Source organism: Rhinoderma darwinii, chromosome 4 (genome assembly GCF_050947455.1).
Source record: "Rhinoderma darwinii isolate aRhiDar2 chromosome 4, aRhiDar2.hap1, whole genome shotgun sequence".
NCBI classification, from domain to species: Eukaryota; Metazoa; Chordata; class Amphibia; order Anura; family Rhinodermatidae; genus Rhinoderma; species Rhinoderma darwinii.
The window spans coordinates 359,452,528-359,478,987 of NC_134690.1; the positions used below are offsets into that span (position 1 = coordinate 359,452,528).

Genomic DNA, 26,460 nt, shown 5'->3' on the forward strand with positions numbered 1-26,460 from the left:
CCCTAAAATAGACCTTTTATTTGTGATCGTCATTGTCTACCGTAATTTGTAATATATTACATGTCTATATTAGGGTAATTGGGTCAGTGCTAGCGTTACAACAATGATTTGCAGGGGAAACGTTTTTTTTGGGGTGGGTATTTTATGTGTATTTATTATTAATTTTTTTGCAGTTTACTTTTATTTTTTTTATTACTATGGTCTGTCCCTCAAAGGTCAAAAAAGACCTTTGGGGGACTTTATATATATTTTTTTCTTTTTACACCATCTTTTTCCACTGTAACTGGAGCTGCACAGCAGCCACAGTTACAGGGGAAATCGGCCCTCTCATAGTGACGATTGTCACTAATAGGGCTGTGCTGGGTCTAGTAAGACCCAGCAGCAGCCTGCCACTAACGGCACCTGGCGATCATGTGACCAGTCACATGAACACCGGGACCAATAGAGAAAGCGGCACGGCCGCTGCCTCTATTCCTATACACAGCGCTCATTGAGCGCTGTGTAAAAGAGATCGGAGAAGACAGAAGCAGCGAAAGAGACCCGACATTCAGCTGCCCGATAGCTCGGGCAGCAAGTTAAAACCCGCGATGTAAATAGTCTATGGCGCGGGTTTTAAGGACCCTGACCGCTGGCTGTAAATACACAGCCAGCGGTCAGGAAACAGTTAAAACTGCTTATACTGCCTCGTCCATTGGTACTCTTTATCTTTGCAATATTTTATGGTTTTGATTGCCTATCTACAAGGTGAGATGACTTGTAATATTGGGTAGTTGGTTGCCTCCCCTATTAAAGATTTTTTTTCAGGACTTTAATATTCATGGCCTATCCTAAAGGCCATTTTACAACAGCCAATTATCAGGGAAACGAGAGTTCAGAGAACATTCGTTCCCGATAATTGCCCAGTGTAAACAGGACAACGATCAGCCGATGAACGATCAAACGCTCATTCAGTAGCTGATCGTTTTTAATGCAGAAAATATTATCGCTGTGTAAATAGGGAGACGTGCTGCCACATGATGGAAGTGTATGGTATCCCCATACTAGCTCCTTGTGAAAGGAGCAAACGAGCGCCGATCAATGAGCGGTCTCGTTGATCGGAACTCGTTTACATGGCCCATGTCGGGCTGTCTAAAACCATCTTTAGAATAGGCTATCAATATCTGACTCTCCGCACCATCACCGGTTAGTTGAATGAAGAAGCCATGGCGCTCGAGTAAGCATCCCGTCCCCATCAATGTTTACATTTTGTAGCGGCTGTGCCTGGTACTGCGGGTGACAGTCCCATTCAAGTAAATGGGACTGGGCAACAATACAACTACCAAATGTATGGCACAGTGCCTGAAAAACGATAGTAAACATCACAGAGTAGCGGCCCCTTCAGTCAATTAATCGATGTGGGCTCCTGTAGTCGGACCTCCACCGATCTGATATTGAGGATCTATTCTAAGGATGGGACATCAATATCAAAGTCCACGAAAAGCGTTGAAAGTATTATATTAGGTGCCTTTGCTTGTTGGATTCACTATAAGGCTGGATTCACACAAGCATGTTCCATCCGTAATGAACGGAACGTATTTCGGCCGCAAGTCCCGGACCGACCACACTACAGGGAGCCGGGCTCCTAGCATCATAGTTATGTACAACGCTAGGAGTCCCTGCCTCTCCGTGGAACTACTGTCCCGTACTGAAAACATGATTACATTATGAGACCGTTGTCTGGCAGAGAGGCAGGGACTCCTAGCGTCGTACATAACTATGATGCTAGGAGTCCGGCTCCCTGCAGTGTGGTCGGTCCGGGACTTGCGGCCGAAATACGTTCCGTCCATTACGAACCGAACATGCTCGTGTGAATCCAACCTAAGACTACTGGTGGGTGATAGCAGAAATACATGAGAAAGACTTACTTCTTATGCAGTATGTTCCTGAAGTTAGAATAATCTAATGTTTCCTTATGTAAAGGTTTTAGCTCTGCGTAGCACTTATTACTTACAAGGGTGAAGCAAGCAGAGCATAAAAAATAATTCCAATAAGGAAGATCAAGGAAGACCCAGCCTGAACGTTTCCTGGTAAAACCTGAAGTCTATATAACAGGTGATGTCCCATAAACAGTTGGTGCGATCACAGAGATGCAAAGTCATGATATATGTATGTCCGGGAAGTCTTTCCATAAAACAGCAGTGACTTTCTAAGGTAGTTTTACTAAGGAATGCTGATGAGATCATGTAACAGACTTCTCTATTTATTGCAATGATAATGTAAGCAAACTACTCACCAGCCACCTCCCATTGTTAGAAGGATGATAGAAAGAGGCAATGCTATTAAACAGTCCTGTAAGATGTTTCTGCACGATTTTGCTCGGTCCTCCCTGCACAGGATAAGACAATGACATATTTGGATATTTAATATTGTAAAAATATAAGCAACGTCACACTTTGATTGAGATGATTTACAAACCTAAAAAAACTAGACAATAGTACAAAAACAAAAAGAAGTAAATCGGAAATGTCTAGCATCAGCCAACATACACAAAATCATTGCAGGCAGGGAAGTATACTCTAGTGAACTGTCCTCTTCCAGATCAGCTGGATAAACATAGCTACGCAGGGCAGGAAGTTGTGTCACCCACAACTCATTCAGGTTGTAGGCAAAGGTAAACAATTCAAACAATTCTTTGAAGTCCTCCGTATAAAGGCAATGTTTCCAATAATAGAACTATTGACGGAGGAGGGTAGCCAAAAGGAAATCAAATACAATGCAGCTTTCTAGCAGTCTGTCAGATTATTACACAACATGTGCCAAAATTCTGCCAGACTTGTGCCAAAAAAGTGGAGTACTTGGCGTGCTCCCTCGATAGTTTTAAAGTGTCTAGAAAAAGAGGCGTGGCTTATAGAGTTGTAAAATAAGACAAGCACGCGACATAAATATGTAAAGTATGCCAGCCATGAGGCAGTTAAAAAAAAAAAAAAGTGTCTAGCGAGCTGTGCCATATTTATCATGGCACATGCCAGATATTGATAAATATATGCAATTTATGACACTATTAATAAGTCTTCCTCACGGTCTTCTGTGCCGTACACAATGCAGAAGATGGACTTGCAGGGCAATGGCAGGTATGATTTGCACTCCAGTGCCCGGCGCCGTTATCTGATCTCTCCTGCTCATAAATATGTGTATGATAGATCAGGGAATTACTGTATATGAATTTCCTTGAAATAAAAGTGCAGCTTCACTAATGATAAAACATCGAAATACACCTAAGGCTTCGTTCACATCTGCGTCGGGACTCTGTTCATGGGTTCAGTCAGGGGAAGCCATGATCGGAATCCAAACTGAAACAAACTAAAACCATTCCGTTCTCATGACCATTGATTTCAATGGTGACGGATCTGGTGCAAATGTTTAAGTTTGGATTCCACTCATGGGTGGCCCTGACGGAAAGCTCTGACGGAACCCATGAACGGAGTCCCGACGAAGCCTAGTAATTCTCCTAAACCAATCCTCTACTAGATCATTTTATGCCTACCATCATTGCAGTGATCCATATTACTGCATGTCCAATGTCATAAGCGTTCGCTAACTGTCTTGGGACAATGACTTGACTGCTTCCAACAGGGAGATTTAAACTACGTAGGACTCTGGTAAAAACCTAGGGAAAAAAAAAAGAGCAAAAAAGAGAAAAAAACAACAGTTAAAACATCATTCCAGAAAAACATTTGCATAGATCGCTTACGGTGAATAACAAGAACTCTACACAGGAAATCTCTATAACATTGTAGAAAAGGCTTGCTGAAAGGTTTGATCAGATTGCAGGTCCAAGTTTAGCCCTGCCCCAGTAGATTGCAGGGAGACCTCGGAGTGCTCATAATTTGCGGTTATTGCAGAATTGCCATGGGAATTCTCGTTGCTCCAATACTCGTGTCAGAAATGAACAACAAGGCACTCATGGAACAGATATAATTCGATTTCAATATAGACACAGGACTCCTTTAGATTTGGGAAAAAGCTCTTCCCTCTAGCTAATAGTGAGAGGTCCAAAGTGGGAGAATCACCTCTATAAGGCTAAAGGAATAAACCAGGCAAACAAGACCTACCTAACCATCTCTCCTCATTTCTGTTCGTTCCACCATACTTTTTTTTTACATTGGTAGGTCAACCTAGTAAGTGTCCTAAGGAGCCCTGTGTGTCATGTCTGTGGTTAGATTACCACCACAGCTCTTCTGGTATACTTCGTCATGCTATACTCCCATGTGTCAAAGGGGGGCTCTGCTTCCTGGTCATTCATGCTGTATTAACCAGTAAAAAAATAAATTAAATACAGCATGTATCTGTATCCGGCTTCTCCCAGGCAGTGTTCCATTCATCCATTAAGGACATATTAAATCTACCATCTCAAACGTTGTAGTCCAAAAGCACTGGTTTGGTACAAGGCATCAGTCTAGGCCAGGATCTAAGACCATCAGAAGCACTAATCTTCCTCCTGTCCTAAGCGTTGGTCAGGGTATGTGCACAAACAAAATCAAAAAAGTCTGAAAATATGAAGCCATTTTCAAAGTAAAACCGCTGATTTTCATAAGTTTTTTATTCAAACTTGTGTTTTTCACAGCCGTTTTTGGAGCTGTTTTTCTATCAATGAAAAACGGCTCAAGAAGTGACATGCACTTCTTTTTCATGGGCGTTTTTTTACATGGCTGTTTTTCAAAACGGCCGCGTAAGAAAACGCCCCATCGGAACAGAATGCCATTTTTCCCATTGAAATCAATGGGCAGATGTTTGGAGGCATTCTGCCTTAGATTTTTCGGCCGTTTACGGGCAAAAAAACGGCCGAAAATAAGCAGTGTGAACATACCCTTAGAATTCATCAATGTGGGTAAGAGCTATAAGTCATGGGGACCAGAATAATTCTAGACCAAAGAGGATTGCCTTGACTGGATAAAATTTAGAAAACCCCCAGTGATAAAGGAGCAAAGATCTTGAAAATGTTGAGGAATTGTAAAAAGCCCTGTTCACACAGTTTTTTGCAGGCAGAAAAATCTGCCTCAAAATTCCTTCAGGAATTTTAAGGCAGATTTGGACTTGCCTGCCCTTTTTGCTGCGTTTTTCAGCCGCGAAACGCCTTCTCTGCCTCCCATTAATGTCAATGGGAGGTTAGAGACGCAAACGCCCTTAGAAAAGGCATGTCGCTTCTATTTCCTGCGAGCGTTTCGATCTGCTCTCGGGAAAGAAACGCCTCCGTCTCCCATTGGAATCAATGGGAGGCGATTTCGGACGTTTTTTGCGGCGGTTTCCGATGTGTTTTCCTTGGCAAACAACTCAGGGTGAACAGGGCCTAAGGCCCCCTTTCTCTGCCTCCCATTGATATCAATGGTAGGTCAGAGACGGAAACGCCCGAAGAAAGGGCATGACTTATTTTTCCCGCCAGCATTTTTTTTCAATTTTATTTCAATGGGAGGCGGTTTCAATCGTTGTTTGGCGCGGTTTCAACGTAAAAAAAACCTCAGTGTGAACAGGGCCTAAGACAGTATACTAAAAATCACATAACATTTCAATATACAAAGATTAAGCCTCAGTTACTGAACAACCATTTTATTAGTATTTGTGGAAAAAGCTCAACACTAAAGCAGAAGTACAGTCATGCCATTCACTTGGTGAAAACACATAACGCAACAAAGGTCTGCCTGTTCCCGATCATACCTCCCGTCTCCCAGACCCTAGCTTTATGTGCAGAAGAGACTTCTCCTTAACAAAATGAAAACAAATCACTCCTAGATTACCTTTGGTACGTAAGGATCCCAATCAATGTAACCGATGTTATCATTAGCTAAACGTGCAAAGAGGTTCACCAAATGCTACAATGAAAAAACAGAGAAGGAAGTAAATACACAAGTAGAATCAACATTTTTAGAAACTGAAAGCTGCTTATGTAACACAGACTAAGGCCTCATGCACAGAACCGTAGTTTTTTTTGTCCATGTGCCATCCGCAATTTCTATGTAGCCATGCACACGACCATAATGATGATGGATCCATGTGGGGGCTGTGAATCCGGGCCACAAAAAAAAAAAAGAAAATCAGGACAAATCATTTTACAGTCCAGATTTGCGGCTTGACAAACTGTTGCGGCTCCATGAATACTGATGACACAGGGATGCACATCAGCAGGTTTTTAGCAAACAAATGAATTGCAATGGCTCCGAGATTTTGCAGCCCGCAAAACCACTACGGTCGTGCGCATTAGACGAAAGACGTTTAACTTTTTTCTCATAATAGTAAGGGATTCCTCCCACTTGCTCTTGTCAATAACGTCTGTCCCAACACATTATGACACTGTTAGCTCGCATTGACAAGGGGAGTGGTAACACCCAGTTGTCAACTTAGCCATACATTTCCAGGAGGAATAACAGAGGAACAGTACAACGCAGAATTCTGAGAAAAGAGGTTCCCAAAATTTTATTTCATTAGTACTTGCTAAAACAGATCTGTCAGGAGAGCTGACAGGTCAAGCCTGTTACACAAATTTGTCATCCTTTAGAGACCCTTTTATTTTATAGCACTTATTTGATCACATCTATGCTTTCGGAGTGTGACGAAAACAGGAGTGCCCGGGGAAAACCAATGCAAACACAGACAGAACATACAAACCTGTGCAGATGGATTCTACAAGCTGGTTTACACAGGAGATTTAATCAAAACTGGTGAAGAAGAAAAGCGGAGTAGCCGATCATGGCAACCAATCAGATTCCACCTTTCACTCATTTTTTGGAGAAAGAAAGTAGAAACCTGATTGGTTGCCATGGAAAACCACTCTACTGTTCCTTTGCACCAGTATTAATACATCTTCCCCAATGACATTTTAAACCACTGATGAACAATGGGTGATTTAAAAAGTAATTCCCAGGAATCTGATTGACATTTCAATCAGGACGATCCTTGCAGCCGAGGAAAGATGTATCATTGCTGTCCAGTGATGGCTCTCATGACAGCTCTTCTGTAAACATTGCCACGTTAGGCTTAGTTCACACTATCATCTTCCGTTTAGCTCTCTTCCGTCAGAGGAAGAGATGACAGAAAGAAAATACGGAAAGCATTGCTTCCGTTTGAATTACCAATGATTTCATTGGTAATTCTTATTTTTTCAGTTGCATTCCATTTCCCTCTGTTCGCTAGGTTTCCGTTTTTTTTTTTAAAGAAGCAAAAGTGCTGCAGACAGTACTTTTTTGGAAACGTAGTGAACGGAGGCAAAAGGAATGCAACTGAAACATAAGAATTACCATTGAAATCATTAATAATTCAAACGGAAGCAATGCTTTCTGTTTAAGCTATCGGTCATCTCTATCTCTGAGGGAAGAGAGCTAAACGGAAGAGGACGGTAGTGTGAACTTAGCCTTACAACCCCATCTATGGCTCATTAAAGGGTTTTTCTATGACAAACTAAATCAATACCAACGTCTGATCGGTGGTGGTTTGACCACTGACACCCCCACAAAGCCTACCATGAAGTGGCCATGGCCTCATCAGCTTTATTCAATATACCCCTATTCACTCGCAAGCTTGTCCTGAAATGGTCAACACAGTGCTAGTCAGGAGAGGCACGGCTTCACGTGGAGGAATCGTAGGCATTGTTGGAGCTCCCAGCAGTCAAACCCTCCTACTGATCATTTTGATGGCATATCTAATCAATATGCGATCAACGTTAATGGTCGGCAAACCTCAATTAAGATAGAAAACAGTAATATAAAGGTTTCCAAAATAAAAATGATTATCATAGCTTGTGTAACACGGTACATTAGTTCTTCAAAGACAATGATACCTACCCCTTCCCACTGAGGAAGATTCTGCACTGAAAGCCATAGGCCCATAAGTTCATCAAACCAAAGTCTGAAAAGAAAATCATCAACATTAGAATGGAACAAACCGGTACATATGTAATAGCCCATGTCAATTCCTTATGATCTGACTGCAGGAAGACAAGATCTTATACTACTAAATCCGAAAGAGGGAATGGCTCGATGTGCCAGAGATCATCAAGTAGGCCAAGTTAGCCCCATTCCTATTATGCAGCCAACAGTGCTGGCCTTTGTGTAGCAGCATGGCTTATCCAACAAAGCATTAAAAAAATGTCGTAAAAAATGTAAGGGGAATTCATTTTTTTCTTGCTTTTTGCTATGAAAGTTTGGACTCATCCTTATATTTCCTATACATTTTAACTGGTTTCCTCACCTAAAACCTTTATGATGAAGTCCTGGAGGCAGGGAGGTAGGTAAGAATAATTCAAAATAACTAATAGCCTTTTGCATGGTAACATCAAAAGGACACAATAAAGGCCGCCATTCTTCAAGCATTTCTGCTGTTGCATCGTCTGGAAAATAACTGGGGGAAAAAAGAAAAAAAATCACTTTAGTAAAGGCATACAGATATTAACACCGATGAAACTTGCATTATCATGCACATTAAAGGGGGTTTTTGTGTTATATGAATAAAATGTAATCATTGTATAACAGGTTACTTAACTTTCTAATATACTTTGTGTTTCAATTTCTTTCAATTTTTTTAGATTCTACTGGACAGTCAGTGAATGGAAACATTGTTTACATCAGGAGGCTGAAGACCCGTATAGACCTAAGGCTGTGTTCACACAGTTTTTTGCAGGAGGAAAATTCTGCCTCAAAATTCGGTTTGGGATTTTGAAGCAGATTTTGTCCTTTTTGCACGTCGTTTTCCGCGATTTTTCGCCGTGTTTTTCACCCGCGGCCATTGAGTGCTACGGGCAAAAATCTCCGCAAAATACGCTCTCTCTGCCTCCCATTGATGTCAATGGGAGGTCAGAGGCGTAAACGCGCGAAGATAGGGCATGTCCCTTCTTTCTCCTGCGAGGCGGTTTTACCGTTCGCTGGAGAAAACCGCTCCCGCCTCCCATTGAAATCAATGGGAGGCATTTTCGGCCAGTTTGACGAGTTTTGCAGAGCGGTTTCTGCTCAAAAAAGCTTGTCAAAATACGCCGTGTGAACAGGCCCTAACATTTCTTCCAGCTGAGTGTGCTTCAGTTATATCCAATGCATTAAGCAGCAAAAGATTCTTTCCTGATGGTGCTACAATTTATCAATGCGGGTGAAAAGTAGCAGTCAGGCATCCAGGCTGTTTACACACGCATAGCCAAGACTGGATGTGATTGTAGCTAACTCTCAGCTATGAGACATACATGGTTTATAAACTCTTGATATAAAGAAGAATGTTCCCATTCACTGATGGCAAACAAATATCTTGAAAATGGTGAGGAACTGAAATTGAAAGAAAAGTTGCAAAGTTGTATAACATTCAATAATACAAGGCTTTATTTCCAAAAAATAGGAAAACACCAAATGCCAAGAACAAATTTGCTGCACTGAAGGGGTTATCTAGGTTCCTAAGGGGTTTTTTTTTTTTTTTTAATAATGGCTGCAAATGACATGAATTAACAAAGCAAGCAGTACTCCCCTATCCTTTACCCTCGGTGATTCAGCGCTGATGCTCCGGTGGCACTCCCGGTGATTGTTTACATGCAGTAAGCATTTGACCTCTTCAGCAAATCACAGGTAGTGCCGCCAGAGCACCAGGACTGGAGCACCGAGGGTTAGGGTATGTGCACACGATAGCAGGCTTTTACGTCTGAAATGACAGACTGTTTTCAGGAGAAAACAGCTGCCTTGTTTCAGACGTAAATGCTCCTCCTCGCATTTTGCGAGGCTTCTCTGACAGCCGTAAATCTTGAGCTGCTCTTCATTGAGTTCAATGAAGAACGGCTCAAATTACGTCTGAAAGAAGTACCCTGCACTTCTTTTGACGAGGCTGTATTTTTACGCGTCGTCGTTTGACAGCTGTCAAACGACGACGTGTAAATGACAGGTTGTCTGCACAGTACGTCGGCAAACCCATTCAAATGAATAGGCAGATGTTTGCCGACGTATTGTAGCCCTATTTTCAGACATAAAACGAGGCATAATACGCCTCGTTTACCTCTGAAAATAGGTTGTGTGAACCCAGCCTAAAGGAAAGGTGAGTACTGCTCGTTATGTTAATTCATGTCATTAGCAGCCAATTGTAAAAAAATTAATTAACTTGAGAGGACATCCAGATAAAATGATTTTTGATTGGTCGAGAATATCACATTTGTGGAATCTGTGGCGCCCGATAACCACAGATTTTCATTAAAGGACTAATGTTTGAGAAGAGCTAGAGGAGTTTAAGGGGGAGTTCACACAGAGTTATTTGACGTGGAAACCGCGTCGGAAAACGTGCCAAGAAACGGCCAAAAATTTGATTTCAATGAGAGGCGGATCTGCTATACCAGTGCCTCCAACGCAGATGTGAACGAGGCCTAACATCGCTTTTAGTCGAATCCATCAGTCATCTGGACTGACAGCAGTTCCTGTGTGCCTCTAACACACAATATAATCCTAATACCGATCAAATCTAAGTTGATAAATTTAGATTTGCTCAGTATTGGGGTTAGGGTTTACAAAGCCTTTAAAGGAAGGGTGCCGCGGGAAAAAATTTTTTAGATCAATTTGCTTTTCGTGTTTTATTAAAAAAAAATGTATTTGTGTGTTTGTGTTTAACTTTTTTTTTTTCAAACTTTTTCTTCACTATGGGGGCTGCCATTTTTTTTTCATGTCTGTATGTGTAGATTAACGACACATACAGAGATGGAATACGGCACATACATCCCCATAGAGAATGCGAACGGGAGCCGTTCGCATTCACTATGGTGTACGCCGTCTGTGTGGGAACGGCGCATGCGCCGCTCCCACACAGTCCAAATGGAAGGTCTTCGGCCGAGCGACATCCGGCGCCATTTTCTTGTGGACCGGAAGCCGCGGCCGGACAGTAAGATTACTACTTCCGGTCGCGGCTTCCGGACACGTGTTCTAAAGCACTAGGAGCGGAGGGAGCAGACGGAGCGTACGGACCGGAGGGAGCGGCGGCGGCAGGAGCAGGTAAGTTATGTCTGTGTTAGTTCGTGTTTTACTGTGTGATTACCACTGTATGTAAGCCTACTACACTGTGCATTCGCTCAGAAAATGGCGGCACACAGTGTAGGAGGTTTGAACATTCAATCCCCTCCTTTCTCCTGGCACTAGCCACGATAAAGGAGGGGGGATTGTTTGAGGACGCTAGAGTGTGTGTGTTTACACCAATTTTGCAGCATAAAGCAATGTGGTTGCTTTACCACATGCCAATGCTGCAATTTTGGGAATTGCTCCCTCTAGTGACCAGCACAGGGAAATGTTATAAATTAGAATCTAATTTATAATATTTCCTGACTTGTGAAAAAATGTAAAAAAATTATAACCATGTCTAATCATGTATATAACGGTTTAACTAAAAAAAATAAAAAATAAAAATTCTAGCAACATATTCCCTTTAACTCTCTATAGAGCTCCTTCTTTCTGGAATTTAAGTTGTCTGAGATAACATATGTCCCCAATGTGACCTTCCTACACGCGGCTATGACGTATCAGAAGATCATTTGATTGGGTTTAGCCTCTACTGTTTGTGTTGTATACAGATCAACGGAGCACACTGGACTTTCTGCCTAAATCCCGCATTGTCAAATAAGAGGACTATTAGGGTATGTTCACATGTACACGTCCGTAACGGCTGAAATCACGGAGCTGTTTTCAGGAGAAAACAGCTCCGCAATTTCAGACGTAATGGCAAGTGCAGGCGCTTTTCGCTGCATCCATTACGGACGTAATTGGAGCTGTTTTTCCATGGAGTCAAGGGAAAACGGCTCCAATTAAGTCTCAAGAAGTTACAGGCACTTCTTTGACGCGGGCGTCTTTTTTACGCGCCGTCATTTGACAGCGGCGCGTAAAAAAAATGACCGTCGGCACAGAACACCGTAAAGCCCATTCAAATGAATGGGCAGATGTTTGCTGCCGCTTTGGAGCCGTAAATAGTGTGTGTGAACCCAGCCTAAGAGAACGCATGGCTTGTTATGTGCAGTAAGACATTCCATAGAATCATTTTTATTTTAGGCATATACTTTTTTTTATGCATTAGCAGACTTACGGTCGACAGGCTTTCACTAGTGTTTTCAGGACACCTTCTACAGAGCTGAAAGAAAGAAAACAAAAATACATTAAAGTAATGGTGAAAAATTATTATTTCTAGCATTCATAACCAATATAATGGAAGTGAAGTTTTCTGACTGAACATAATGTTTATACGGTTCACAGATTGACCACAAAAATGCAATGCTCAATGACGAAGGCAGGCGGTGATGAGTATTTCCGAATGTTGGTTATGTGCACCATTTATATGCACACTGTAGATATTTATATTATTTAAAATGTTGCTTCCTATAAAATTAATGCATATCCCATCGGTAAGTTCAGTATTATATGGCTATGATAGGGTTTCCAGCCTGCACAGACCGCTGCATGACTCCCAAGGTAAGAAGAGGGGAACTCAGGAGTAAGAATCCCAAAAAGCCTCTTTAAAAATGATAAAACATGCCTGATCATTACTAACGGTTAGTAGTAATAATCTATTCGTTTTCTATTACTAAATGAAGCATGAATACCTACATGGTTCCACTTGGCAAATTTTCACCTTGATGGGGTCACTAGTCTTAACAACACTTACCGGCTATTAGTAGAAGATATAAGTAGTATAAGATAGTGGAGTATAAAACTCCCATAAGGGCAATGTCATGTCGAACATTCATAGAAATTAAATCGCACGGCATACTAGGAAAGGAAATGTAATCGGGGTGGGGGAAGGAGGTTGTATTTTAACATAGCCAAACACGGCTACACAAGTGTCATGTATATGGGAGCTGCGCGTTATGGATTTAAAGGGGTGTTATTGTTTCAAACGAAGGATATTCATTGCATAATGTAATGTCAAATAATATTCCAATATATTTCTTGTATTAATTCTTTGAGGATCTTTCTGTAAGCATTCCTCAAAGATCTCAGTATGCCTATTTCCTGCGGATAAAAATATGTCCTGTAACAGCCCGTTCACCTCACGTTTTGCGGCTATCCTGTTTAAACATCCATTTGTGTTGGTTTGTGATCTTTAAAAAACATAACCATTAAGGCCTCATGCACACGACCGTAGCCGTGTGCACGGCCGTGATTTTCGGGTCGGCCGGCTGCGGACTGTCAGCCGCAGGCCGCCCGCAAATCGCGGGACATGCACATGGCCGCCGCCATTGTTTTCAATGAGCCCGGACCGCAGAACAGGGCCGTAATAAAAGACATGCCCGCTCTTTCTGCGGTCCGGGCTCCCGGGCCGTGCAAGGACCGCAAAAACTACGGTCGTGTGCATGGCCCCATAGAAAAGAATGGGGCCGCAATTCTCCCGTGGATTTTCGGGGGAATTGCGGCCGCAAAAACACGTTCGTGTGCATGGGGCCTTAGGCTGTGTTCACATCTGCATTGGATGGTTCGTTAGAGGCCTGTCGCAGTTCCAGTAAAAATTGCTGAAAGGAGCGCAGCCTGCTGCGCTATTTATTCTGGTAAAACAATTGACACCCTGACGGAAACCCGACAGAATCCATAAAAGTCAATGGGTTCAGGCGGGTGCGGTCAGTATCCATAATGCAATGGGCCCAGCAAAAGAGAACTGAAAAACTTAGTGCAGATGTGAACGGATACATTGGTTTTCAATGGGGCTTCCATTATGGGAAAAAGTGTGTTTGACTTGTTTCCATCAGGATCTGTTTCAATTTTCGGTCCTGAAAACAATCTACTGCTGTGTTTAAAAGACTTTCTGTAAAAAAAAAATAAAAAAAAATATGGACGTTTCAACAGGATGCAAAAACGTGGTATGAACCAAGCCTTAGAGTGCAGTTATCAGAGCGGTGTCTTGTAACGTACCATGCACCGTTTCATGACCAGGACTAATTTTTATCCCTGAAATAAACAAAGGTTTCCACTGAATGAGTGTAAGCACAAAAACCGCTGGGATTTCATACAGAAAGTTTGTTGGAAAAGAACTTTTTTTTAGCAGACAATGGCTAAACTTTATTTGCAAATATATATTAAAAAAAAAATTAAAAAAATAAATTTGTCTGTCTAACACTCATGCAAATCTTTGGTCCCGTTCAACAAGGCAATGGGATGATTTTGATGGCTGCACACAACTGTGGGAACCAACATTAACAAGGCTTGTAGCACACGTCGCAATGTTCCTTTTCATCCTGAGGCGAAGAAAAACTATTCTCAAATTAGGTTGCTACGGTTTCCATGAGCATTCGTCCTGCTTTCTCGTGCTGGGGGAATGACGCAAGCATATGGGCAGTGTAGTATTTTTTTGGACAGCTGCCTCTTCTTAAAACAGCTGACGTTTAAAGGTCCCAGATACACAAAAGCTGATCATTAATATGTACTTCATGCACCATGAGCATTATAGACGTCTTTCTTCAAACAACGGTATGTGCTGGAAATCGTGGTCAATGTGACTAGTTACACGGCATACCGTATCATGCCAAAAAATAACTAAGCTGGACTGGGATCTTATCCACTTTTTCTACCCAAGGCCCAGTAAGTCTTGGTCATATGCCTTGTGTACCACCACGGTTATGCACATACGATATACTTCAAACACTACTCCATGCTTAAAATGAAGCAAATCCGTTTGCCAAGTGTTCATACACGAACAGGGCCTTATACTGTATATATTTACAATGTACTTTTAACATGTACGCCAGGGAAGCTCCCTGCGTACACATTATGTCCATAGGTTTACATTAGCACAGCGTAAGACAATAGGCTACGCTATTCCATACAAAAGAATCCTGTAAAAAGCATTTTTATTTTTTTTTAATTTTTTTTAAACATGGGGGCCTATAGGTATAGATCATGATATTTTGCCAGCATGTTCTCTAAACCTATGGCAAAAACGTGATGTATATGGGCCTAAAATGCAAACGGCATTTTTAACTTTTCTCTATGGTACTTGAATTCCATGTAGTAAAGTCAAATTCAAACTTGTTGCGCAGCTGAGAGATCAACAAATCGCCTGTCAATCTGTTGACTGACAGGTGTCATCAGTGGCTCTCGGCACGATCATTGAGCAGGATGGTGGTGCTTACAATAGTGGTAGTAACAGTGCTTACCAGGCCAGGAACACTGGAGATATCAGACAGCGCTGTTCCTAAACATTTGTGAAGTGCTACCTCGTCTGGCAAGTGCCATGAGGGACGACTTAAGAAGAACCTCCTACATCAGTACGATGTCTGGGCACCTTCCGGAGGCTTGAGGTTTACAACATATATTTTTATCTTGTTGATTTTTTTCCCTACAACAGATTAGATCCATTGGAAATTCCGCTGATCACAACATAGAATATATCTCTATTTTATACCGATCCCTCTGCTCGGTTACCTTTCAAGTCTGAAAAATCACGGCACTGTCGGTACACCAGCACTGACAGAGGGATATAACAGTTTCAAAGAAAGTTTAGTATAACTTTTTTGCTGTTTTGCATGTGTCCTTCCTACAAATTAATATATATCCCGTATTATTTTGGTCCATGAGAGCGGATCTCAGGAAAAATAGATAAACCAGAGAACTTCTTTTTTCTTACAGTCAACAAGTCCATAGACGAGGCAAGCGTGGAACACCATGTACACTCCTGTTTATAAACAAGCACTATAGTACAGCTAGTCACAGTGATTGAGGTCTTGTGGATTGAGTGAATGCAGAAAATTGAAACAAAAAAAAAACCGCAGCAACGCATGTATAGTTGAAACATTCAGAATAATTTTCCACTGCGAAAATCATTTTGATTATTAATATACTGATGTATGCCCCTTTAATGACAAGCGTCCCTATAGAGAAAAATACTGGAAGATCAGAGGCAAGTTCATAAAGTATGTGTATGGCCAAAGTAGGGTTATCTCCGTGAAGTTTGTATGTTCTCCACATGAAGGTGTGGATGTTTTTTCTGGGCACTCCAGTTTCCACATACACTCATGAGTGAACCGACTCCATGAGACTTGCCCTGATAGAAGCGCAAATAGATTACGGTTCCTATCACACACACAAACTGGTTTCAACCACTGTCAGAGTAAACTAGGAATAAAGCATTAACTTCTCAGAGACGCCCATGTGTAAGCACAATACTGGACTTGTTCACCTTATGCAAGCCATAAAGGAGGAGCGCGTGTGAACCACCTGCAAGGATTCAGTTATGGCAGCCACATTAAAGGTAGCCAAACACCTTCAATAGTTGTCAACCTCACAAAGCAAGCAAGCGTTCTCAAAAGGGACAAAGGGAATAAGCAGCTGCAGACACCTCGGGCGGCCACTTATCTCCCTTGAGAACAAGGGATTAGGTATGTTGAAAATCAACGTGCCTGATCCTTTTTATCGCCAAATTTTCCTAACAGACGTCGGCTACACATTAGATGGTCGGCCGGAACAACAAAATCTGCTCTAGAACTTCTATTTCATGAGAAAACACAAGTATTTACTAAGGCTTCATTCACATCTGCGTTCGGGTCAAGTTCTGACGTTCCGTCGGAGCTTTCCGTCAGAACGGGACGCCGAACTATCACAAACCGAAACCAGAGGTTTGTCTGTGTTCAGGGTCCCGTTCTGACGGAAAGCTCAGACGGAACGTCAGAACGGGACCTCAACGCAGATGTGAACGAGGCCTAAGAGAGGAGAGCAGAGAAGTCCTCTGTAAAGGCATGAAAACACACAACATATTCAAGAGCTTCTATACTGCAAACCAATATACAAAGGCTTCTACTGTACAATAAAATGCTTGTGAAGCTCTATGCATCATGATGGAAGGACAATACGGTCTATACTGCACTAAACTAGGTGTGCGCATCCACACATCATGCACACAGTTGTGTGTAGATGCCAAAAGGACTGACCGTAACATTTCATTGGTCCCTGCTGAGCCCCTTTGTGGATTTTATTTCTACGTGGAGGCACACAGAGGTTTCTTCTCAGAGTCTGGGCATGCCATATTACAGACCGTATTCTCCCCAAAAAGCATTACTTAAAATGAAAAATACAGTGGTATATGGAGGAATCACACAACAGCTTTGTATTGCATAAAGCCTTAACCATGCTGCGGAATAACGCCGGACACGGCTACTCAAAAATTGTATTCAAAAGAAGTCATTCAACTATATAGAAAAGAGAGAAAGTGCTAGAAAATACACATATGGACCTGCCAGGAGCTCCAAATTCTACAGTCCCGTGAATCATTCCGACCATAAACTGTATCTGTCCATAGAGCAAAGAGATTCCCTGACGACAACCAATAAATATATTCCGGTTATTTCCTCAAAAGGGCAACCTACATTTTAACTTTCAACCACCCAACATAATCATAAAAAAAAAATTTACAATTCCTGTTTTGAGAATTGTCCATATATTCTGTCATTAGGATGCAGTTTATTATTAAGAGAGCCTAAATTTAGGGAATGAAATAGATCTCCTGGATCTTCTTTATTGAGGCATCCTTGCCTACGTACATATATTTGTGTGGAAATCATCCTAACTGATGGTTTAGTTACTTGAGGTGTATAACCGTTATGGAATTCAGTTCTCCATGGTGTGCTTGTCCTTGGCTTTTGCAGCATCTTATCGGAATATGCAGAGCTGCAGTGTAAAGCATAAAGGAGGGACAGTGCATCAGCCTGAGTCGGTGATAAGAAAGGAGGAGGGTTTCAGACTACCTCATACTCCTAGTAGACAAAGCTGTAGACCCTGATCATAGCGGTGCCTAAATGAAGCAGCGCTAAAAGAAGATAAAAGCGTGTAATAAATAGCAGGGATGCACTACCCAAAGATAACCTATATACAAAGACCACAACTAGGCATGTGTTATAAAGCCGCAGCTGTATTGCTGTAGCATGATAGCCTGGAAATAATGAGAATATATCGTTTTTGCTTTCCAGAATCTTACAAATCTATACAATACAAGAAGATATTTTAATTTTTCCTTGATTTAAGGTGCATGTCTTATAGTTTCAGTTCAGATATTAAGTTATGTAAGTAAACATGGGGTTACATACACGTAATTGGGAGTTAACCTCTGGGGTGATTATTTGTCACAGGTTTTATCACATGCTAACATCGTGCACTTTGCCAACACAACACCCGTGACATGAATTTTAATGGCATTAGGCATGCAGGATGGAAAAAAATATATATATATCAGCCAATGAGCAGGAACAAAAAAAAAAATAAAAAATAGATAAAAAAAATGGTCCTTACCACCTACGTAAAACATTAAGCACAATTGTTTTAGTGGAGGACATGCCTGGTCGATACGAACTAAATATGGAAATGGAGACAAAAGCATAAGTCATGAAATGAGATCACAACATTCTATTTTTTGAGAAAAAAAGTTCAGCATTAGCTTTAAAGCACCTCTTTTGCGGGACAGAGGCACTTTCAGCAATGGCATCTAATGGCCACAAAGGGGTTAAAGAGGCTCTGTCACTAGTTTAGTAATGCCCAATCTCTTAGCTAATCTAATAAGTGCTGCCACACTGCTAATGCTAGTGACAATTGTGTCCCTAAAAGATTTTAAATGAGGAGTTTTTTTCTAAATATGCAAATGAGGCTATACTAGACAAGTGGGTGTCAACAGCAGCGATTCTCCTGAGGTGGAGCCTCCTATCAGCCTCTGACGCTGACCTATCAGCATGAAGCTGCTTCACACAGTGTGAGAGACTGAGGCTGGAGGGAAGGGGGAATCACTTCAAACAGCCATATATACAGCTGTGGACCACCTAGAACAGCACTTCTGGTGGTATATGAAAGATTTTCATCTTTCTTATGACACCAGGATCGCAGTTCTAGCTGTGAAACAACCAGAGATATCAAAACACAGTCGGGAATGGAAGCTGTATACTATATGATCACGTTGTGTTGCTGGGCAGGGAAGGGGAGAAGCTGTATGCGGATTGGGCAGCGTCATACAGAAAACATTACACCGCTCAGAGTGAAAGGAAAGAGTCACCTCCTATTTGGCAAGTATAGCCAAATTATCATATTTAGAAAAATGCTCATAACTATGCAAATAAACGTTTTTGAAAAATAAAATTGAAGAAAAAAATAAATAAAATCACACTAGTTATCAGCGCCTATTAGATTAGTTAGGGGATAGTGAATGAATAAACTAGTGAAAGATCCTCTTTAAAATAGTCGGTGCCAAGAGCCCCCACTATACATCTCCGAGTACCAGAATTTGGGGGGGCTATATACTGAGCCTGACATCCTGCTGAAAAGGACATTTTGGAGGAGCACCGGTTCCGTCAGCTGCACTCAGCCAATCAACTTTGCTGAAAACTTGCTCAGCAATGCTGGTTGGTTGAGTAGCTCACACTACTCCACCCATATGTCCCTTTCAGCTTTATTGCGAGAAACAGTATATAGCCCTTGGAGCTGTATAGTGGGATCTCTAGCACCCACTAGTTTACCTCTTATAGACAGATTATAGATGTCCTTGTTAGACGTGCCTCTGTCTCATGACACACATGCTTTAAGACCAAGCTCCCTAATCCCATAATTAAAACTTCTGTCATCATATCACATTGGGTTGATCATGTACGCCAAGGCATGCGATATTAGGATTACGCTAGGAAATGAATAGAGATCAGACAATGTAAAGAAAATAATGAAAAATGTGATTATATAATCTATACATCGTTGTACAGAATATGATGCAGAAGGAGATGTGTGGATAACACACAGATCTGTCATTAACAGAAAGCACAGAATCCTGCACACCACATAGCTAGATCCATATTCTGGATCCTTCTCTACTTGATATTAATGGATTATTCCTTTTCCAATAGTTTTTTTTCCCACTATTCTACACCGATCAGACGCAACGTTGAAACCAGCTGCCTAATATTGTGTAGTTAGCAGCCCCAAAAGAGGTAGGCTGCGATGCACTGTGTGATCTGACACCTTTCTATCATAGCCAGAAGTGTTTTAGCAATTTGTGCCCAGCCTTCGCTCCCCACATACACTACCGTTCAAAAGTTTGGGGTCACCCAGACAATTTTGTGTTTTCCATGAAAACTCACACTTATATTTATCAAATGAGTTGCAAAATGACTAGAAAATATAGTCAAGACATTGACAAGGTTAGAAATAATGATTTTCTCCTTCAAACTTTGCTTTCGTCTTGGAATGCTCCATTTGCAGCAATTACAGCATTGCAGACCTTTGGCATTCTAGCTGTTAATTTGCTGAGGTAATCGGGAGAAATTTCACCCCATGCTTCCAGAAGCCCCTCCCACAAGTTGGATTGGCTTGATGGACACTTCTTGCGTACCATACGGTCAAGCTGCTCCCACAACAGCTCTATGGGGTTGAGATCTGGTGACTGCGCTGGCCGCTCCATTACAGATAGAATACCAGCTGCCTGCTTCTTCCCTAAATTGTTCTTGCATAATTTGGAGGTGTGCTTTGGGTCATTGTCCTGTTGTAGGATGAAATTGGCTCCAATCAAGCGCTGTCCACAGGGTATGGCATGGCATTGCAAAATGGAGTGATAGCCTTCCTTATTCAAAATCCCTTTTACCTTGTACAAATCTCCCACTTTACCAGCACCAAAGCAATCCCGGACCATCACATTACCTCCACCATGCTTGACAGATGGCGTCAGGCACTCTTCCAGCATCTTTTCAGTTGTTCTGCGTCTCACAAATGTTCTTCTGTGTGATCCAAACACCTCAAACTTCGATTCGTCTGTCCATAACACTTTTTTCCAATCTTCCTCTGTCCAATGTCTGTGTGCTTTTGCTCATATTAATCTTTTCCTTTTATTAGCCAGTCTCAGATATGGCTTTTTCTTTGCCACTCTGCCCTGAAGGCCAGCATCCCGGAGTCGGCTCTTCACTGTAGACGTTGACACTGGCGTTTTGCGGGTACTATTTAATGAAGCTGCCAGTTGAGGACCTGTGAGGCGTCTATTTCTCAAACTAGAGACTCTAATGTACTTGTCTTGTTGCTCAGTTGTGCAGCGGGGCCTCCCACTTCTCTTTCTACTCTGGTTAGAGCCTGTGTGTGCTGTCCCCTGAAGGGAGTAGTACAGACCGTTGTAGGAAATCTTCAGTTTCTTGGCAATTTCTCGCATTGGAATAGCCTTCATTTCTAAGAACAAGAATAGACTGTCGATTTTCACATGAAAGCTCTCTTTTTCTAGACATTTTGAGTTTTTAATCAAACCAACAAATGTAATGCTCCAGATTCTCAACTAGCTCAAAGGAAGGTCAGTTTTATAGCTCCTCTAAACAGCAAAACGGTTTACAGCGGTGCTAACGTAATTGCACAAGGGTTTTCAAGTGTTTTCTAATCATCCATTAGCCTTCTAACACAGTTAGCAAACACAATGTACCATTAGAACACTGGAGTGATGGTTGCTGGAAATGGGCCTATATACACCTTGACGTTTGCAGCTAGAATAGTCATTTAGCACATTAACAATGTATAGAGTGTATTTCTGATTAATTTAATGTTATCTTCATTGAAAAAACCTGTGCTTTTCTTTCAAAAATAAGGAACTTTCTAAGTGACCCTAAACTTTTGAACGGTAGTGTATATCACTGAGCCTTGGACGTCCAGGACCCAGTTCACAGGTGGTCCTTCCTTGGACCACTTTGGGTAGGTACTAAGCACTGCATACCAAGGACACCTCACAATACCGGCCTTTTCACAGATGCCCTGACCCAGTCGTCTAGCCATAACAATTTTGCCCTGGTTAAAAAGTCACTCCAATCCCTACACACATCCCATATGGACAATCTGCAGAATACTTAAAACTACAAAAGTTCAAGAATAAGTTTTCCTTATTATTACACATTGATTAGCTTTTAATTAGAATATCTTCCTAAATGTAGAAACTAATGTAGGACAAAATATTCATGACAGCCGCCCTCCATAAATCAAAGAAACGTCAAAGATTCAAATGTTAAAAAACAATACAACTAAGGCCGGATGTCACTGGAGCTTGTAGTCAGACACCTCGAACAGTCGCTAAACTCTTAGGGTCAGTTCACACTGAGGTTTTTTTTGACACGTTTTTTGACGCAGAGACGCCAAAAAACTGCCGAAAATGCCTCCCATTGATGTCTCGCGGGAAAAAGCAGCAACATGCCCTATCTTCGGGCGTTTAAGTCTCTGACCTCCCATTGACATCAATGGGAGGCAGAGAACGTGCATTTCGCTGCGTTTTTTGCCCATCGGCGCTCAATGCCCGCAGGCGAAAAACGCAGCTAAAAACGGCGTGCATGCAGAGCAAAATCTGCCTCAAAATTGAGGCAGATTTTCTGCCTGCAAAAAACTCTGTGAACCCAGCCTTATAATGCAATGGGACAATAAGTTCTTCTCTGATCAGTAAAAAATACACTTCTAAGAAAGTAAATCACTAAAAAAAAAGGGAAGAAGATACTGGTAGATTTCAGCTCTGAAGCCTGCAGAATTGTGTATGCAGCGCTGGTCTAGAACACAGATTACGGTGCTGCATTACCTGACCGGGGATATACATTTCCAAATATGACAAAATCAGTGATCCTATTCTTTAAAAGGGTTGTTTGATTTTGAGCAGACATTTTCAAATACCCTTTTTAGGAACATTGATTTATTAAATGGCGGTTCCCCATTGAGGACCTCCACCCATTATCCACAGCAAAAAGGACTACACACCTTAAAGGACCCAACAAATCCATGCATTACACAGACTCCTTTTAATGGGCACTGTGTAAGCATTTATTTCGCTTGCCGTGTTGCTCTTAAGGAATTGAACGCCTGCTTCTAAGCAGTGGGACACCCAGCGATCAGCTTATTATGGGAGAATATGTCTAACAAAAAGGGATTGCGAAAAGCAAACTACCCCTTTAATGACCATTTTACAGAGTTTAATAGGTCATTACATTTTCAGCAATTTCCCAAAGCACTATTCAGCAATAAATAGTATATAATATTGGGGAATATTATACAATATTGGGGAATTGAATTGAATAATGGAAAAACCTTAAAATGCAATCCCCAAGGTGGGAAAAAAAAAAAAATGTATGGTGAAATGATTTATGCATGGAGGTGACCCAGGCCATACTACTGAGTCTGCTTTAGATTTGCCATGTTGATGCCAGAACATGAGAACTCGTCACTGGTGGAAAAGGTCATACTGTATGCTGATAAACATCAGTAAGACGAGCTCCTAAAAAGCACCAGGAATAAAACATCTCCAGGACCCCTGAGTCTTTCTATGCACAATGTGAAGCAATAGTGATTGCACAATTCAGGTGGATCAAGATCTATATATGACACGTAGCTCATCACATGTGGTAAAATAATATAAAGTAATATCCTATCAATAGATACGAGAAACAAATTGTAAGGTATAAATCATTTTATCCAAAAGGGCTACTCTGCTTAATCACCACATTATAAGTGCCCTATCTCCTATAGAAGGAGATCGGCACTATAATGTAGGTGACAGTAATGGCTTTTATTTAGAAAAACGATCTATTTTAAACCAGTTTATGAGCGATTTTTAGCTTTATGTTAATGAGTTTCTTAATGCCCAACTGGGCGTGTTTTTACTTTAGACCAAGTGGGCGTTGTACAGAGGAGTGTATGACACTGACCAATCAGTGGCCAATCAGCCTCATACACTTCTCTCCATTCATTTACACTGCACTTGCGATATAGTTATATCGCTATGTGCAGCCACAAACACTAACATCACTGTAGTGTCCTGATAATGAATATACATCACTACCAGCCAGGACGTGATGTGTATTCAGAACCCTGACCACTTCTGAATCTTTTCTGTGAGATTCCAGCAAGGCAAACGTAATCTAGTTTGAAATGACAGGTTACATCGTAATCTCGCGAGATTACGTTTGCCTTGCTGTAAATCTCACAGAGACGCTACAGACGTGTCAGGATTCTGAATACACATCACGTCCAGGCTGGTAGTGATGTGTATTCATTATCAGGACACTGCAGCAATGTTAGTGTTTGTGACTGCACATAACGATATAACTATATTCGCTAGTGCAGTGTAAATGAATGGAGAGAAGTGCATGACGCTGATTGGTCACAGATTGGTCAGCGTCATATACTCCTCTGTACAACGCCCACTTGGTCTAAAGTAAACACACGCCCAGTTGGGCATTAATAAACTCATTAGCATAAAGCTAAAAATCGCTCATAAAGTCGTTTAAAATAGATTGTTTTTCTAAATAAAAACCACTGTTATCTACATTACAGCGCCGATCTCCTTATGTAGGAGATAGGGCACTTATAATTTGGTGACAGAGCCTCTTTAACATGTGTAGTAATCATCTAAAACACCAATAGTGATCAATCCCAACCCCTTAAGTAATAGGGATGGTCAGCTTTTAAATTGCATAGGGGATGAGCAGCTGCCCCACAACTTTAATGCCACTTGTCTCAGTGGGTCTCGGGATCTCTTAATTTGTGATTGTGTTAAAGTGACAGTATAATAATAGATGCCGAAAAGCAAAATTCAAAAGTTACCAATGCAGTGGCAAAACAAAAACCAGTCTGCACGAAGGAGAAAAATTACAACGGGGGAGATTTATTAATATTGCACCAGTCTCTCCCATACTGAGGCGTGTGCCATATTCGTCAACAGCGCACACATACCCGGTTATAGAATATGGTGCGCATGAGGGGTTTAAACAACTGCAAGCAAAAAACACTTGCTAAATATGTATTTTTATGAATCTGGCAGCATCTACCGACAGGGGGCACTGGGCGTGGCACCGTCTACAAATCTTTACTATTTCAGTTTGGGTCTACACCTGACGACAGACCCTGGTAAGTGGACATTTGCTAAAAGTAGTCGAGTACCCATGCTCTAAAGCCTTGCCCACTGACATAAACATAGTGATAACTGCCACTCAATAGTTTATGGTGAACTTGCAACATTTTTCTGGTGGATGTCAACTTAAATACATTGAAGTCTGACATGTTCGGTACATTAAATATGTATTTAATTTAAAAGGCTGACGCATAAGCGACCGCATATCTTCCTTACTACGCATTTCACGTTATAAATAGCAGGCCTGAGAAAACAACTGACTGAATGCATTATGTGTATTACATGTGGGTTCTGCTTTTAATAGCAATGCAGGCAACGTTTGTTGCACATATAATTTCAGACTCACACTCGTATGTATGGGAGGAAATTAGATTTATGTTTCTTAGTACAGTCGGTTATTTCTTGCGGGTTTCCCTAATTTGTGGTTCTTGAACTAGTTTGGCAGTGTCGATGCATTACATTTACACCCCTGGTGTATTGGGGATGGGTTAGAAAGCCATAATTCTTCACAAATTCTTCATATGTTATTTTTTGAATATTTGACAATTCATTTTAATTTTATTCATTCATACAGTGTAGGCCCCATAAAGGTCAGAAGAGACCCTTTGGTGACATTATAGATATTTTTTATAGTTTAATTTCCTGGAGCTGCCATCGCAGTTACATGGTCACTAGGTAGAGACAGGATCCGAGATTACTGCACTCAGGGTCTGGAGAAGTCTCTGCTTCGGGCCACGCTCTGTTACAATAATGGGTCTCAAAGATGAATGATCATGCTATTTAAGGTCCTGTTCACACAGGTTTTTTTTGTAGGCAGAAAAGGCTGCCTCAAAATTACTCCAAAAATCGCAGTGAAAAACGCTGTCTCTGCCTCCCATTAATTTCAATAGGAGGGCAGATGCGGAAATGTGGCAGCCAAAAACCGCTGATGGAAAAACCGCCTCTGCCTCCCATTGAAATCAATGATAGGCGGTTTCGGACGCTTTTTGCAGCAGATTTCGACGCGTTTTCCCCGTCAAAAGAATCGGTGTGAACTGGGCCTAAAGCCGAGTTTAGAGTCAATCACTTGCCATTTCAACCAATTGAGGAGATTCCCATCAGCCAGAACTGATCATTTTATAGGAGTTGTCCTTTTTCAGAAAATTTATGTTTCCAATATACTTTCTGTATTAATTCCGCACGATTTTAAAAATTTCTGCTATTCAATAGGAACCTTCATTGTTTACTTTCAGTGGATACAATTCTGTCCACGGTCATGTGAAGGACACAGGTGCTCTGATCGCTAGGCCCTATTCACACGACAGGGATTCCTGGCCATGCGACGGCCGTTATTTGAACGGCCGTCACACGGCCACAGTAGGAACAATAGACCCCAAATGGGGATATTCACACGGCCGATTTTTTGACGGCCCGGTAAACCAGGCCGTCAAAAAAATGGAGCATGCCCTATTTTCAGCCGTTCTCCCGGCCGCATTGCTCCCATAGAAGTCAATGGGGCCGTGTAAAGCACGGCTGTCACTCGGACGTGATCCGAGTGACGGCCGAGCTTTCTGCCGCTCATTCGTGCTCTTTTTCTCACAGTGCAAAGTGAATGTGAGGAGGAGGGTATTTTTTTTCTCCCTGTAGGAGCGGAAT

General features: G+C 41.6%; 1 protein-coding gene across 2 annotated transcripts in view; it reads right to left on the reverse strand.

Moving 5' to 3' along the window:
* The window catches only part of PSME4 (proteasome activator subunit 4), a 108,002-nt gene that overhangs the window by 53,689 nt on the left and 27,853 nt on the right, over positions 1 to 26,460 (reverse strand). Inside the window, exons 4-10 of one of the 2 annotated variants that reach the window (XM_075863014.1) lie at positions 18,231 to 18,290; positions 12,049 to 12,093; positions 8,218 to 8,367; positions 7,812 to 7,875; positions 5,772 to 5,846; positions 3,524 to 3,646; positions 2,273 to 2,365 (exon numbers count right to left, since the gene is read on the reverse strand). In XM_075863014.1, coding sequence (XP_075719129.1) covers positions 2,273 to 2,365; positions 3,524 to 3,646; positions 5,772 to 5,846; positions 7,812 to 7,875; positions 8,218 to 8,367; positions 12,049 to 12,093; positions 18,231 to 18,290 — 610 coding nt within the window. The remainder of the gene's footprint in view (positions 1 to 2,272; positions 2,366 to 3,523; positions 3,647 to 5,771; positions 5,847 to 7,811; positions 7,876 to 8,217; positions 8,368 to 12,048; positions 12,094 to 18,230; positions 18,291 to 26,460) is intronic. The other variant, XM_075863015.1, reaches the window with a different exon arrangement.